This window comes from Lonchura striata, chromosome 12, assembly GCF_050655825.1.
Source record: "Lonchura striata isolate lonStrDom1 chromosome 12, ASM5065582v1, whole genome shotgun sequence".
Lineage (NCBI taxonomy): Eukaryota > Metazoa > Chordata > Aves > Passeriformes > Estrildidae > Lonchura > Lonchura striata.
Window position 1 is genome coordinate 14076464 of NC_140714.1, and position 15456 is coordinate 14091919.

Genomic DNA, 15456 nt, shown 5'->3' on the forward strand with positions numbered 1-15456 from the left:
CTAGTTCTGATATGTCAATGATAAACTTCTCTCGTTCCTCTGTCAGTGACAGATTCCAACTAAGGGTGAACATGATATAATTTGGAGCTGAACCTCTGTGCCCTAGTTAAAAAAAAATCATTTCACCTGTCTAATTTCACTACCTACCTTCATCAGAGAAGAGCTGTCATATTTTGATGCAAATTCCAGCAATTTACATGTTTCAAACTGGCAGGCAATGTCTTCCTAGAAAAACTTGCCACCCTTCCACAATCTCCTGTGAAATGGCAAACCAGGTTAGAAAGATAGAGGAGATTGGATTACCTGTCTGCACCAGATCATTGTTTCTAAGAGATAATCCATAAATGATTAAGCCTTCTAATGTTATTGAGCAATGTAAGGAGGGCTGCCTGTGACCTATTTCACCCTCTTACACTGTTGTTGTGGGAGTAGCTTTACTGTATAAATTCAATTGAGTGTTTTCATTCTTCTGTTTTTATTGAATTGTAACTGTAATTTAATGACTTTTCTCTGTTTCTTTCAATATAATTTCAGAATCTCTTGGAAGGACCGTAACTGTTGGTTACACTCATATCCAAAATGTCAGTGGACACACAGATGGCTAACTGCTTTTTTTTTTTTGTCATTTTCCTAGTACTTTATCAAGCTACATTATTTCAGAAAGTGCTGTTGTTTTTAATGTTTCATGCTTCACATTTTCTAGAAGATTTTTCCAATTGTACAAGGAGAAAAAAAAAAAAGTCATGCATTCCTTTACAGAATCATTACTGCAATTATTTCATGGCAAAGAAACTTCTAGTTAAATTCACATTTCAGTATTGCAACAGCTGGGAAACTCAGAAACTATGCAAAATAGTTCTGTGTTAGATCTGTTTTATACAGAGCATGGAAACAGGAAAAAATCCCCTACCTACAGCTGGGTAAATCACTAGTCCCATAACAATCTTCCTAAAGCTTGTCACTTCCATGTGATGATCCTGCCAAACCTGCAGTCCCTTTACACACCATTCCATCCCACCAAATTTAATTGTTTGGATTAACACTGCTGCCCTTCTACTGTTAATATGTAGCAATTTGGAAAACTTTCCTCTGAAAGAGGAAGAAGATTTTGCACAACTGAAAGCAAGGATTTGTCACCATGAATATGCAGTAAGGTACCTGTGGCTGCAGCATTAGTGCAGAGAGAGCACAGTGCAAGCTGGAGCTCCTAGAAAAGGCTGCTGATCCACATGGCCCTCCAAAGGGCAGAATAACTGCCAGGGAAGGTAACTATAGAACCTGAGCAGTTTATACCATATTTATACAAATGAGGAAAATGCTCAAGTAATGCCACCTGTGAAATAAAAAGGTTTTTCAAATAAAATGTCAGCACTTCAAAAATTCTAGCATCCCCTTCCCCTTGGGTTTTTTTTTAAGCAATAAAATGCAAAATAAAAGTTCATTAAGTTATTAAGGAAGTTATGACCAGGACCTTTTGTCCTATCTAGAACTAAGCCCAAATAAACAGTTTGTAGAATTACAGCCATTATCCTGAAATTTAGGGTTTAGATAACAATGCAATTATCAATCAATAGCCCAGAAATTGCCTCCCATTACAAAACAAGGAAAACATCTGCAAACAAACGAACAGAAGTGTGTCATTTGCAAAACAGTTCATGAAACCAGGAATTTCTGGCAATTGTTTTGAATAGAAAACTGTAAAGAAAAAATACAAGCTCTGTGAGTCACTCAGATTTGCAAGACTCCCTGGACCCTAATTCAGCCAGGAGTAATAACAGGAAATGCAATGACTGGGAGCACTGGTTGCACTTCTCCCTCATCTGAACAGCAGCAATAATCTTTTGCTGAGGATATTCAGCCAACAAGGGAAAAAGAAAAGGACTGAAGAACTTTTCTGTAGGAAGTTTAAAGGAGTAACTGCAGCCCAAATAAGCTTTGGGAATACATGAGTAATCTACTGTGCAAAAAGAGGGGCCAGAAAAAGAGTTTGTATAACAGAACTGCCAACAGCAGAGCAACAGAGACTCAGCCATGGTGTCAAAAGCAAATGAAAAAGAGGGTCTTTATTACTTCATCTGCCTTAATATTAACACAGATTAAGTAGACAACAGTACTTAGGGTAATAAATTAATATATCCTCTTCTAAAAAACCTCAGCAGTATAAGTGAACTATAAAACACAATGCTCCCTTCACTTGTTGAAACACAAATGGAATCTGTCCCACTCACAGAGAAAACATGAAAAGAACACTGTGACAGCACATTTCTCCCTCTCTCAGGATTTTTCATAGAGGTGCACAGAGAGAAATGAAAGAGAAAACAATTTCTATTTCTGCTCCTTGTTTTTCCCATGTGGAATGTGTTTGGAGAATTGTTCACCTGGAATGAATACTTGGTTGGATTCTGGTGAGGATTGTTTGAGCCTGATGGCCAATCCAACCCACCTGGGGCTGGACTTGAGAGAGAGGGTCACGAACTGAGTTAGAGAAAGTAGTATGTAGTTTTAGTATCTTCATTTATATAGTATATTAATGTATTTTAGCATAGTTATAATAAAGAAATCATTCAGCTTTCTGAATTGAGTCATACATCATCATTTCTTCCCATTGGGTTTGCCTGCATTTACAACCGTGTGGGCACCGTGTGCATCATCCCGCTTGTGCCTGGCTCCGTGCAAGGATCAGGAGCAGGGAGTGAGAGAGGAACATTTCCCCAGCACAGCTCTGGGCAGGCTTGAGGAGATTTGCACCACACAGCACTCCCAGCACACGCCTGAGTAGCTACAACTCCCCAGTGTACCCCCAGACTCCGCCTGTACACACACTTTGCTGTGCTGCAAGGTTGAGGAGGCAGAGGACAGGCCATGCATCACTTCCAATCCAAAATATTTTATTCCAACGCAGCAACGGTGAAGACAGGGAGAATAAATTCACTGAAATGCAGCACTGGAATGAGCAGATGAAGGAGGAAAACAATCCAGAAGCAGAAACCACTGCTTCCCTTCCTTGCTGCTCCTTGTGATTCACTTTTAATGCAAGATGAAGCCAAGGAGTTTTTCACAACTGAGATCTCAAACAGCACAAAATTTCCTTTGCCAATAAGTTTTTAAATTTGAAAGATAGCTTTTCTTTACAGTAATCTTGCAGAAGGGGGCAGATTGATGCAGACGTTTAAGATACCATTTGGAACCAGTTTTTTAAAAAAGTTTTTGTCATTTTCCTTCTATTTGAGTTCTTAGAATGTGGTTGCTGTATAAAATAGATTTCAAAGTTTAATTTCTTCTTAGCATCTTTCTCTAATATAAACTGTTAGTGAATAATGAGAAATTTTACATCAAAGTATTGCCTTTAAGAGCAAACACTACATAACTAGGGAAAACCCAAATTTTATGGATTAAGCTCTTCTATGGTGAAACCATTAGAAAGACATGGACAATTTATGGAGCTCCAAGACATTCCATATGACTTTTGTTGAGTTTTTTACTGATGTTTATGCCCTGGGGTTCAAGGGTGAGTTAGTGGGATGAAGTTTTCTGTCTAGATTACTTTTTCCCTAATAAATGCATTTTCACTTTACACTGTAACTGTTTGACACCAAAATAGGCACATTATTGTTTTGTCCCAAAAGCTTTACAGTTTAAAAAAATTACACTAGAACTTGGTATTTCCACTTCTTATCAGATAGACTTTTGTGGAACCACACAACTGCTGGATCCTTGTTTATGGTTAATGCAATGCAATAAATGTCAGCCATCATAGGAGAGGACTATCCTGTAAAGCTCTATTAAAAGTTTGTATCAGAAGTTTGTCCACCTGCAACAAAAAAACTTGACTTGTGGTAATACAGAGCATAGCACATATTCTTGAAATACTCAGGGTCAGGAGCCTGCCACAGACAAGATTTTGTTTAGAAATGTACAAACCTGTTTATTCCATGTCAGATTGCAAAAAATGCTACAAAGGTACTTGAACCTAAGTGATCTTATCTTGGACATAATTTATGCCTTGGTCCTGATGAATATACTACACTTTCCTGTTCCTAAAATCACCAGTAATTGAAAAAGCTGCAGGAAAAAAATCTCAGTACACTGCATATTACTTTGTTCTTGTTTCAGCAAATGTAGATATGTACTACACAGCACTCCACTTTACATAGGGCAGTTTAGCGCCCTATGCACCTTCACTTTACCTGAGAAACGTATGTGTGGATGTTTACTACACCTGACAGAAATACTTAATCCCCAAATTCTTCTAAAATATTGAGAATTCCATACAGACCATGAAATACTGATATACCAGAAAATGACGGACACGGGAGCAAAGAGCATCCACCCTCCTGAGCCTGTGAGCCAGCTCATCGCGCTTCACAGGGCAGCCTGCAGTAAGCTCCGGAGCCTGCGGATCACTAATGGGGTAAATAAATAAAAACAAGATGCGAGGGCCAGCCCGCAGCCCTGCCCAAGGCCCACGGCCCTGCGAGCGCTCAGTGCCCGGCGCTGCGAGCGGGGAGCGGCGCCCGGGAACGGGCCGCGGGCCCGAGGTGAGAACAGGGCCCGGGCAGGGGCCGCGGTCCCGCGGTGAGGAGAGGAGCCCGGGAAGGGGCCGGGAAGGCCCCGGGAAGGGGCCGCGGTCCCGAGGTGAGGAGAGGAGCCCGGGAAGGGGCCGCGGGCCCGAGGTGAGGAGAGGAGCCCGGGAAGGGGCCGGGAAGGCCCCGGGAAGGGGCCGCGGGCCCAAGGTGAGGAGAGGAGCCCGGGAAGGGGCCGGGAAGGCCCCGGGAACGGGCCGCGGTCCCGAGGTGAGAACAGGCCCCGGGAAGGGCCCGGCGGGGCGGGGCGTGGGCCCAGGCCGGCGGGCGGAACCTCAGGCGCGGGCCGCGCGCTCCGGCCGGCGGCGGGGCCGGGCACGCCGCTGCACCGGCGCGGCTGTCGCCGTTCCGCGGGCGGGGCTGCCCGGATCCAAGATGGAGGCGGCGGGCAGAGCGGGGCAGGAGATGAGCCTGGCGGCCCTGCGGCGGCACGACCCCTTCATCACCGGCATCGCCGACGTGACCGGCCAGGTCGCGCTCTACAGCTTCAGCCCCAAGGACAACGAGTGGGTGAGTCCGACGGGGCGGGCCCGGCCGTGCCCGCGCCCCGGCAGCCGCCGGGCCCGGCGCGCCCGCACGGGGCCGAACCCGGGGGAGTTCGGGGTTTGGGCGCGTTCCCCCCTCCTGTAATGGGGGAGAGGAGCGAGAGGGAGACGGAGAGAGCAGGCGAGAGGGAGAGGAAGAGGAGGAGAAGGAGGGAGAGGGAGAGGCGAGGCCGTGCGTGCGCTCGGGGAGGCGGCGCCGCTCCCCCTCGGGCCGGGGCAGCGCCGGGGCTGGAGCGCGCTTTGGCTGCTGCTGGCCATTGACTTTTCTCGTTTTTAAAGGTACTTTGTTGTTGTTGCTCGCGCCTGTTGCACAGAGCCCTAATTCGGGAAGAGAGGAATTTAAGATTGCATTAAAGCACAGTTTTGGCTTGACCGCCGGGTTCATCGCAGAGCCATAAAAATGGGAATATGGGGAACTGCCCGTGCAGCCCTGGAGCTGGAGCAGCTTTCCTCGACACGCCCGTGCTGAGGGTTGCTCTGGGAGCTGGAGTCTGCCACAGAGCCATGTCCACGGTGCTACCGTGCTGTGCTGTTGTGGCTGTCCTTGGAGTAGAACTGGAACACAACCTCTCGGATATTTGGAGTCTGCTCAGCAGGGGAAGGTTGTGGAACAATGTGTGTGTATCACGTCGGCAAATAGAGAGAGTGAGCAAAGTGTTTTGGAAGTAGGTTTAACGTCCTAATTTTTCTAATTAAAAAATTTGGAAAGTTATGAAAATAAGGGAGCATAATTTTTGTCCTGTGATGTCAAACCTTATGGAAAGATATGGGTATTGTAAGTCTGTAATTAAAACACTGTACAAAACCTACCTGTGTGAACAAGCACATCCCTGAAGTGCTTTTGTTGTCTTTTGTAGGAAAAAACTGACATAGAAGGGACCTTATTTGTGTATAAAAGGTAAGGTTGCTTTGGGTTGGTTTTTTTGGGGGAGGGGGTATAGAGTAGTGGCGATATTTGTTTTCTTTCCTTAAGAAAATAAGCTCCAGATGGCTTCCTGCAGAGCTTTCATACTCATCATTTTTTGCTTGTCCAGCTGTTAACTGCTGTGTAGTCATTCAAAAAGAATAAATTCTGCACATGGGTGAATAACTCTGTCAAAAGCCCCTAAAAGTATTGCTAAGAAAGTGTAAAACTTGAATGCTACATATGTACCCACATCAAAAACTAGTTTATTGAGCTTATTTTATTAATCCAATAGCATTTGTTAGTGCATTGAGTTTGTTTAATGCCAAGTCTCCCTCTGTCTCCTAACATCCATGAAGCTGATTATGAAAACAATAGACATGAGAAAATAAATAATGAGTTTTAAATTACTAATGGAATATATAATAAATTTTTGTAAATGGATGGAGTTGCCCAAAAGCTGGAGATCTTGTAATGTCTGGTTTTGGGAGTTGTCTGATTTCCTCTCAAAATCATGGAAGAAATTTCCAGCTCTCTAGGACAGGTAAAAGGACTGAGGAGAACCAACACATAATATCAATCATAAGTTCAAGTCTTAAATTATAGGCAAATTAAAAAATCTAAATTAAATAACACTTTGTTGAAGGTAAGAAATAGAAATAATGCAGACTTAAGCCATCCTGAGGCAGACTGTCATAGTTTGGTTGTTACAATATTTTATCTCAGTACTGTGTAGGGATTTGAGTCACAGTTCCTTTACTTCAGCTCCCAGCTTGGAAATACGCAGTGTAAGAAAGTATTAACCAAACTTAAAAAAAAATAAAATCAAAAACCAAAGCAAAAGCTTTGTGTCACTAGCTGATGATTTCAAACAAGTTCTGCGAGGTGCATTAAGGGACTCACTTGTGATGGTAATGGTTGTTTACCCTGTCCTTGGAAACTCTTGGAAGATTTTTGGTGTCAATCATTAGGTAAAGTTGGCCACACTGTTACAGAAATCTTTACATTTACCAGCTTATTGTGTCTGAGTTTTAGCCTACCTTCGTTGTTGTTGATTATACACCATTTTACAGGCACAGTTCAGTGCTGACAGGACATTCATGCAGCAAGAAAAAACAGATCTAAAACTATCTTGAACTTTCAATGCTTGCTCAGTGTTTTCTTTTTTTACTTGGTGTTCAGAAAAAATCTAGATAAATAAAAATTGTTTCACTGAGCAATACAATTCTGAATAATTTACTTTCAGGATACTGGCTTAAGTCTTTATTTGCAGAGTCTCCCTTTAGGAATAAATTACTGTTTATGGTTCCCCCTGTAAGTGTACTTCATGCTATTTAAAAGATAGCAGTTCTTTTTTTTATTGTCATGTCTATTTACAATAAGGTAATGATGCTGTGTAAGTGGTTTGGTTTTTGTCCTCTAATTAAAAAATTCTGAAATGCCTCAAAACAATCTTATATCAAGTATTGAATACATTTGCATTTTAATAGTGGACCTGCCCTAGTTTTTTTTAATAGATTTTTCCGAGGCATATCTTTGATTCAGCAGTGTAACAGTGTAGAATTGTAATGTTAATCCTAATCCTGCTTTGAGGTAAATGCAGTTTAGTTTGAAATTGAAATTAGGTGGTGTGCCAAGAAATGGCATAGAAAAACAACTGTGAGAGCTGCAGGACTGCTAAAACTTCATGTAAGAAAGCAATGGAAATGTGAAGATAAATTCATAACTTGGTATCAGAAAATTATTTTCGTTAATGAAGATATTAATCCTTGGTTTTGTTTTCCTTGACACAATAGGTCAGCTTCTCCTTACCATGGTTTTACAATAGTGAATCGACTGAATATGCACAACCTGGTTGAGCCAGTAAATAAAGATTTGGAGTTTCAGCTCCATGAACCTTTTCTTCTCTATAGAAATGCCAGCTGTGAGTATAACTTTCTCTACTTCAAATTTAAATTTCAGGTTCAGTTTTATAACCTAGATGACTTCTGATTACTGTGATATCTGTTCAACTATAATGTAATGGGGCAGGTTCTAGTGAAATATCTGATGATGTTTTCTGTCTACAATGCTAAATTTACTTAAATAGCTGTTATATTATCATCACCGCCTGCTTTCAATAAAAAGCAGATATACTACCAAAGTGCAATATTGCTCCGGTCTTTAATTAGTGATCTGATAGGCTTAGATTAAACCCATCTCCCTCCTCCATCAGAACGTCCCATTGATGGGAGCACTGCTTTGGCTGTGCTTTGGTGTACCTAATAGACCAGTCAAATGTTAATCCCTTCCTTTTTTGCCCTTGGAAGGTCTCTGGGATCTGTAAGAAGCAGGATAGATTCCATCCTGGTGGCAAAGAACAGCCCAAGGCAGATGGCCTCCCCTGTTTCATAATCGTAGCAATCTTCCTTCCATAAGTGTCACAAAGAGGAAAAAGTCAAAACTGGTCAGTAAGGTGGAAAGTCTGGGAGGTTAGAGAAGTGTCTGGCAACAGACTGGGGAAAGTACTGTATTGAGTTGGGTGTTCCAGCAGATTGCTTGGTTTGCAAAGAAGAGGAGCTGTAGATGGAGGTGGTAGGAATAGGATGGACCTCAAGGTGTCAGGAAAGAATTACAGCTCTGAGGTTGGTGACATAAGGGAAGCAAGAAGTTTGTTTGTTTGTTTGTTTGTTGGGACTGCTGATGGTATAAGGAAACAGGAGCTGCTGTGGAATCACCATGGTGTGACAGTGACTAGAGGATCATTCAGGGAAGGAATCACAGGATGATCTCACAGGTTGGAAAACACCTGTAAGATCATCACACCAAACAGTTAACCCAGCACAGCGCAGTCCACCAGTAACCCACATCCCTCAGTGCCACATCTACACATCCTTTAAACACCTTCAGGGATGGTGGCTCCACCACTGCCCTGGGCACTGTTCCAGGGCTTGACAGTCCTTTCCACTAAGAAACTTTTCCTAATACCCAATCTAAACCTCAAATGGCACATTTACTTGTGTCCTATTACTTCTTAGCTGGGAGAAGAGACTGAGCACCACCTTGCTACAAACTCTTTTCAGGTAGTTGTAATCAGCGAGGGTATAAGCTGTGTGTGAGTTCATTAGAAACCCCTCAAGTCAATTGTTTTACTTGATAAAAGCTCTCCTTTTCCCGTGGGACACTAGTGTGTAAGATCTGTGGGAAGCTCATGGATTTAGAATAGAGATGACACAGAATAGTACAAGGAAGGGAGGAATTCATACAGAGGTCAACAGGGAAAAAATTACAGACTGGATGTGGGAATTGTATACTGAAGTAATCAGGAGTATTTTTTTCCCCCTCTTATTTCTTTGCTATTGACATTTTAAAAGACTTTGGTCAGAAACTATTCTGTCTTTCATTACCCCATCCTGTCTCCAGTGACTGCAGATGGAAGATGTCCAATGCAGTTAGTATGTCATGAGTTATTTTCTCAGGTGCCACAAATAAACTGTTCAAATACAAGCTTAAAAGCATTAAAAATGGCATCTAAGCTTTTTATTCCTTATAATTTCCACACCACTCACTCGCTTACATTTTGCATTAAGCTGTTTTGCTTTGGTTTATTTTATTTTCCTTACATAAGGTTTTCCAAATTTTCTCTCCTCTGAAAGAGTTAGAAAACAAATTATATGGTTGAATTGTGTTAAAGCTGTTTGCCTTTATTTGCACAGTACTTGTGAATTTGTAGGCAAATTTGGATTTGCAGACAAATTTCAACACGTGTGTGTTTTGTATGGGTAGATCAGGAGATTCTTGTCTTCTTCATGCAGAAGGATCTCCAATTCTGTTCAGTTGCCTGTTGGCATGAAAAATCTTTGCATTTTTGGAACTAATTCAAATCAGAGGTTTAAGCCAGTGGTTACTATAATGTGTATTTCCAAGGACTTAATGTCATGGGTCTCTAATGCTTAAGGTGAAGTTCTTCTGAGATCCCTTAATGAGTGAAAGAGGATGGACTGCTAGTTTGTGTAAAGAAAAGCTTCCTCTTACACAACACTGTGTCTTGTAGAGTGGCTTTTACTGCGTCCTTGAAGAAATCTACTGTAATCATTAGAATCCTTTTATGAGTAAACCCTCTATGAGTGATTGAACTGCTGATTCTGTTTCCTTAGGTTACAGATGGGCAATGGCTCAGACTATCCAGTAAAAACCTAAAATCATGTTTGGCAGAGACAAACAGGTACTTTGTGCCTCCGTAGTTACATTGTTACAGGATCAGTAGCAAACAGAGATTTGTGCTTCACCAGGGCATGGTAGAAACACTAGAAGATGACCAAAGCAAAACTGTGTCACCATGCATTTGGGGAAGGTTCCATGTCAACAATATTTATATTCAATGTGGTACTACTGTTTTACAAACTTCATGTTTTCACTTTGTTCTGGGATTCTGACTTGACTGCAACTGAGGCCAAGTCTGTTCTGTGCGGCAGATCAGACCTCTGGCTTTTCTGTCTTGAGTGGCACAAAAGCTGTTTTGGGACAGTGAGTAACCTGCTCCAGTCTGTGCAGAGCTGCTAATGGCTTATGTGAGGAACTTTGCAAGCAGTCTGCAAACATTGTTTTTGCTTGGCTGGAGGCTGTAAGAATGATTTGCCTGTTATACTAGATCATTATATTTTGGTGGGGTTTTACTGTTCTTTTGTAGTTTGATTTCTTCAAACACTCCTGCTATACAAAGGAATTTTTGGTTTGCTGCGTATCAGAGCTTACTTTGTTAAGCTGTAGATGTGAGATTTTTAACCAATTGCACAGAGGCATTTTCATACTCTCAGACCAAGACTGGGTAATTGCCATTTTATTCTTCTGGGAAATTACTGATTTTCACAGCTTTTGGGGGGAGTCTCTCCATTTTTGCAGGGTGGGGGATGGAGGAAACTTTCATGGGCATTGTGGAAGGAGAACAGATACAGTATCTTTTATATATCTGCCTTTTGCTGTTCTCTGAGCACAATGGAAAACACTTGGGTCAATTTGTTATTAATTGTTCTGTGAAGTTCCTCCCCACATCCCAATCCCACCTTTTTCATATTTCATCTTTTAATGGGGAGATCTTTCCTCACTCCAGAATTTTTGTTCTCAAAGTTGTTCTGGGTACATAATGTTTCGAGCCCCAAAAGAATGCCAAACCCAAAAAGTTGGATATAGCGCTGCCCCAAAACTTACACCACTTATTTTTTGGGGCATGCAAAGATGATAAGAGTGTGGGTAAGAAACTGTGAGATATTACACCCCTTGCAGTGGTAAATAGAAAAAAGGTATTTTTGTTTTCACTGTTATAAAGAATTATGGAAAGCAAATATCACCAAGCATGAACAGATCAAGAAATTGCCAAATTGAAAAGAGATTGTTTGACTTACTGGAACATATTTTAAATTTAGAATTACTCTTAAAAGGTAAAAAAATTGAGATTATACTCCATACTTAATGTGCCATTTATTATTTCTTAGTCTGGAATAGGTATTGCCAGGTATATTTGATCCTTGTTGAAGTCTCCCTCTGGACACATGCACATTCTTTACAGAACTCAGATTATTTGTTCATTAAATACTGAATCCCATTGACCTTTTGCTTTTTTTATGAATCTAAGCTTGTTCTCTCTTGTCTGTGTTTTGTGGAAAGCATGTTAATCTCTAGTTTAAAAAATGCAATACAGTTCAGCCAGTAACAGTAATAACAGTCTAGTCTGAAGTTCAGTACTTCCTTTCAACCTGTAATGTAAGACTCTGTAGCTGTTAGTTAATAATTTGCTTAATAATTGAGGAAAATTAGTCAAAGTTTTAAGCACTGGTGAACTTACCTCCTAAAGTCTGCAGGAAAGATTCTTCTGAGCCTTTCTCATTTATAACTTTTCCTTTGTATCGGTGGTGTTGGTCTTGATAAAAAGGGTTTTTAATCCAAGCCAGTTCACTTGGGAGGTCAGGCAGGCTGATATCCATGGTGCAGAAAAGACAGATGTTTAGAATAAAAGTTGGGTATTAAAATAAATGGTCCTTTTTTGGTGTGGGGTTTTTGTTTGTGGTGGTGTGTTTTTTTCCTTGCTTCTTATTCCTGTACAAGGTTAGAGTTAGTAATACAAAAACAACGGATTTTATAGAGATTTGTGCATATAAGTGGAAAACTCAGTTACAAAGTGCTGTCTTCTGAGCTTGTTGTATTATTGATGTAAACAACTTGTATCCTGAACAGCAGAAGTGAAGTGAGTTGCATTAGAAATGTTTCAAAGAGCTCCTGACTGGTTTCAAAGCTGGTAAGGAAAGTCTCTTGTTATCACACATGTTCCATTAAGTGTAACATATCTCTGTGATTGCTGAGGCTGTCTGGCTCTCCAGCAAGCACATTAACCCAGTGGTTTAGTCTGAGATAAGAAAGGAGCCTCTTCTTCATATCTTCATAGCAGAAGAAGCAATGCAAGCTGGGGGAGGGGAGGAAATGGTTGAACACTGTAAAGAAGTTCTAAAAATACTTTGTTTGACCTGAAAGATGGCACTCTAACTGCAGGAGTTTCTTCTGTGGTTTGGGTTGCAAAGAAGAGATCCCTTTCCCTCCATACAATACTCAGGTGGCAGTTAAAGTGTTCCTGAGCTTGGGTGCTGCTTGGCACCTGCTGAATTTCTCCATGCTCCTGTTTGTGGGATTGTGCTGTGTGATGTATTTGTGAAATGCCTTTAGGTATTGAAAGCAATAGGAAAGGGAGGAGCTTTGCCCATTCATTCTAATGGTTTGTAAGTAAGTCTATGTGGCAGGCTAATATCTGTCTACGTGTAGGAAATAAATACGAAGCATGTCAGTGATATAGAGCTGACTGACTGAGGAGAGGTGGCATTTCAGCTGACATTCATTTCTAGAGGAAATACAGCATTAAGAAAGAGAGCTTTATGTCATTTTGCCTTAAACTGTATTTGAGGTATAAAATGATGCATATATGTGCTTTTCTTTATGGAAGTGAGATCAAGTTGTTTTCCATGGTTGCATTGTAGGAGTTTCAAAATATGAGTCCTTTTCTTTCAAGGGTGTGAAAAACTCCGTTTCCAGTTGTTCTGTTTCCTTGTATGGCAACATCTAAATTGGACCTGTAAAATAAAACTTTTGTCTCCCTTCAGATAGTTAAGGGAAGTTTTAAACAAAACATCTCTTTAAATGATTTGAGGATGTATTTGTACAAATGGCTAAACTGCCTGGGGGAAAGGAGTGACAGTGTCTGGAATTGCTGAGACTAGCAGTGCTGATGAGTCTATGTGCACTTCCTCTGGCACACCGTTCCATTCTCAGTTTTCCTTTCCTGTGTCCCAAGCTTCTTGTTTGTGCTCTTTTATGGCCTTTTGTGAAGCTGTTGCAGAAATGGGATCAAGGATCTGGCCTGGACTAAAATGTACCCAGTTGACATAAGGGAGCGGAGCCCCGTGGGGTACAATGGGTTAACAAAGTTATGGGAATGTGGGGGTGGGGACACTGCCTCTCGCTGCTTACTTAAAATGAGACCTGAAGTGAAACTACAGTTTGAGAATGCAGCTTCATTTTATGTTGCCAAGGATGAGGCTTCTGCTTCACAGTGGCACTTGGCTATTCCTACTCTTAATCCAGATTACAGAAGAGTCCAAGACCTTCCTTTTGGTATTATTCAATTGTTAGGCTTGAGCAGGAAGTCTTCCATAATCCTTCTGTTCTCTCAAAAGCTCTTTGGTTTCCCATTTCAGTTTTAATCAGGTTTTAAGGATTGATCCAGACAAGTTTGGAGAGAAGTTGAGTGTTATGTGTTTAGATAACTATTTATAGGTCAGTGTCTCTAACAAAAAAATATGTATGTTAGAGAAAAACATAGATTATGAAAATGAATTACTTCTTTTAGTTTTATGAAACCTGATTTGTCTGTGGTGTGGGTTACTCATTATTCCAAAGGTGTCAAAATGCAGTGCGAAACCTACTGAAAGAATTGCTGCTGATAATTACAAACTACTGTTACTTGATTGCTAAAGATGCTGCCCAGCATTCAGTGTGGAAAAGCTGGATGGAAACATTCAGTGCCTTCTGTTTGGTGAAACTCTTGCAAGAACTGCAGTAGAAAGGTGCCATCAGACATAGGAATGTTCAGCTAATATTTATGCTGGGTATAGCAAAAAATCACATATTTAAAAAGAGCTGGTAAGAATCAACTCTGCTAATAAGGATGTTCTTAATTGAAGCTGCATGCCTGGAAGAAAGTACAATACATAGGAAAATATATATTAAATTGTAATGGTAATGCTGTTGGGACACACACTTCTAGGGAAGGGAGCTGGACTACCAGTACAGAAGGGCTCTTGGAAAGAGGAAGGTAAACATTCCAGCCTGTTCCACTGTACTTACATTAACGCCCAAGTTCTTTTGTAATCTGCTTTGCAGCTTCATAATATTGTGTAAAATTGTTTTGCAGTGACTCCCTGTGATTGCTTGCCAGTAGTACAAAGTGGGAAAAAACTTCATGCTCTACCAAACTGAGATTGGATCTACTTGTGATCTTATCTAGGCCTGTTTCTGGCAGAATTGAGTGTGACTTTTATCATATGTCCCATTGAAATACTATGAAAAGTTCCATATCTTAATTTCTTCAGCAAGTGTGCTTTTGAAGCAGCTTTCTCCTCTTGGCAGTTTGTCTGTTAATGAAGACAGGGAAGGGAAAGAGCTTTTCTTCAGTGCTAAAATATGAGCTACTTCTTTAGTCATTTAACAAACTGGAAATGCTGTAGGTTTCTATGCAGCAGAAAATCCAGCTGTATTAAACTGCAAAGTTTAATGTAAGCATTGGCTACCTGTAGGAAATGCTTTTTTATAGGCTTATGTCTTTTGTGCATTGATTTATTTGTTTGAAATAATGATTTGAAAAGCTTTGTTATCTAGTACTTAAGCTGGAACCTCTAAAAAAAACAAGCACCCAAATTAATACATCTGTGATTCAATAAAATAAGGAAAAGTCAAGAGTTTCAGCTTGTCATAGGATATTCTTCTAGAAATTAGATGTTTTTGAGGATTTTGGCCCAAAAGAGTACACCTGGAATAAGTTGAAGGACAGAAAAAGCTTGGTAAATAATTCCCCTCTTTGCCATGATTTGACATTTTTTTGAGTGGGCTTTACTTGAGGTTTTTGAGTATTTTGTGGAGGAAAAAAAGTAAGTCAAGAAAAAAAAAGGATTTCACTGTGAAATAAAAATCTACCTCTAATGGGAAACGGTTGTGTAATTTTTTTTAAACAGTCCTTTCCTTCACTTTAAGTGTATTTATAATCCATGATTTCAGCTACATAAAATCATTGACATGAACTGCAGTATAAAGATTAATTTTAAAAAGGCTGAACACATTTTTTCAGAAATTAAAATATTTTCATGATATCATGTGTAAAGTGTCCAATTGCCTTTGATGTTCTAGC

The 15456-nt window shown here is 40.6% G+C and overlaps 1 protein-coding gene across 2 annotated transcripts in view; it reads left to right on the top strand.

Annotated features, from left to right (window-relative positions):
• Window positions 1-4906: 4906 nt before the first annotated feature.
• Window positions 4907-15456, top strand: part of DCP1A (decapping mRNA 1A) — a 31796-nt gene continuing 21246 nt past the window's right edge. For both annotated transcript variants that reach the window (XM_021533133.4, XM_021533144.4), the window contains exons 1-3: window positions 4907-5093; window positions 5986-6026; window positions 7829-7956. In XM_021533133.4, the coding sequence (XP_021388808.2) occupies window positions 4959-5093; window positions 5986-6026; window positions 7829-7956 (304 nt within the window). In that variant the 5' untranslated portion in view covers window positions 4907-4958. The remainder of the gene's footprint in view (window positions 5094-5985; window positions 6027-7828; window positions 7957-15456) is intronic.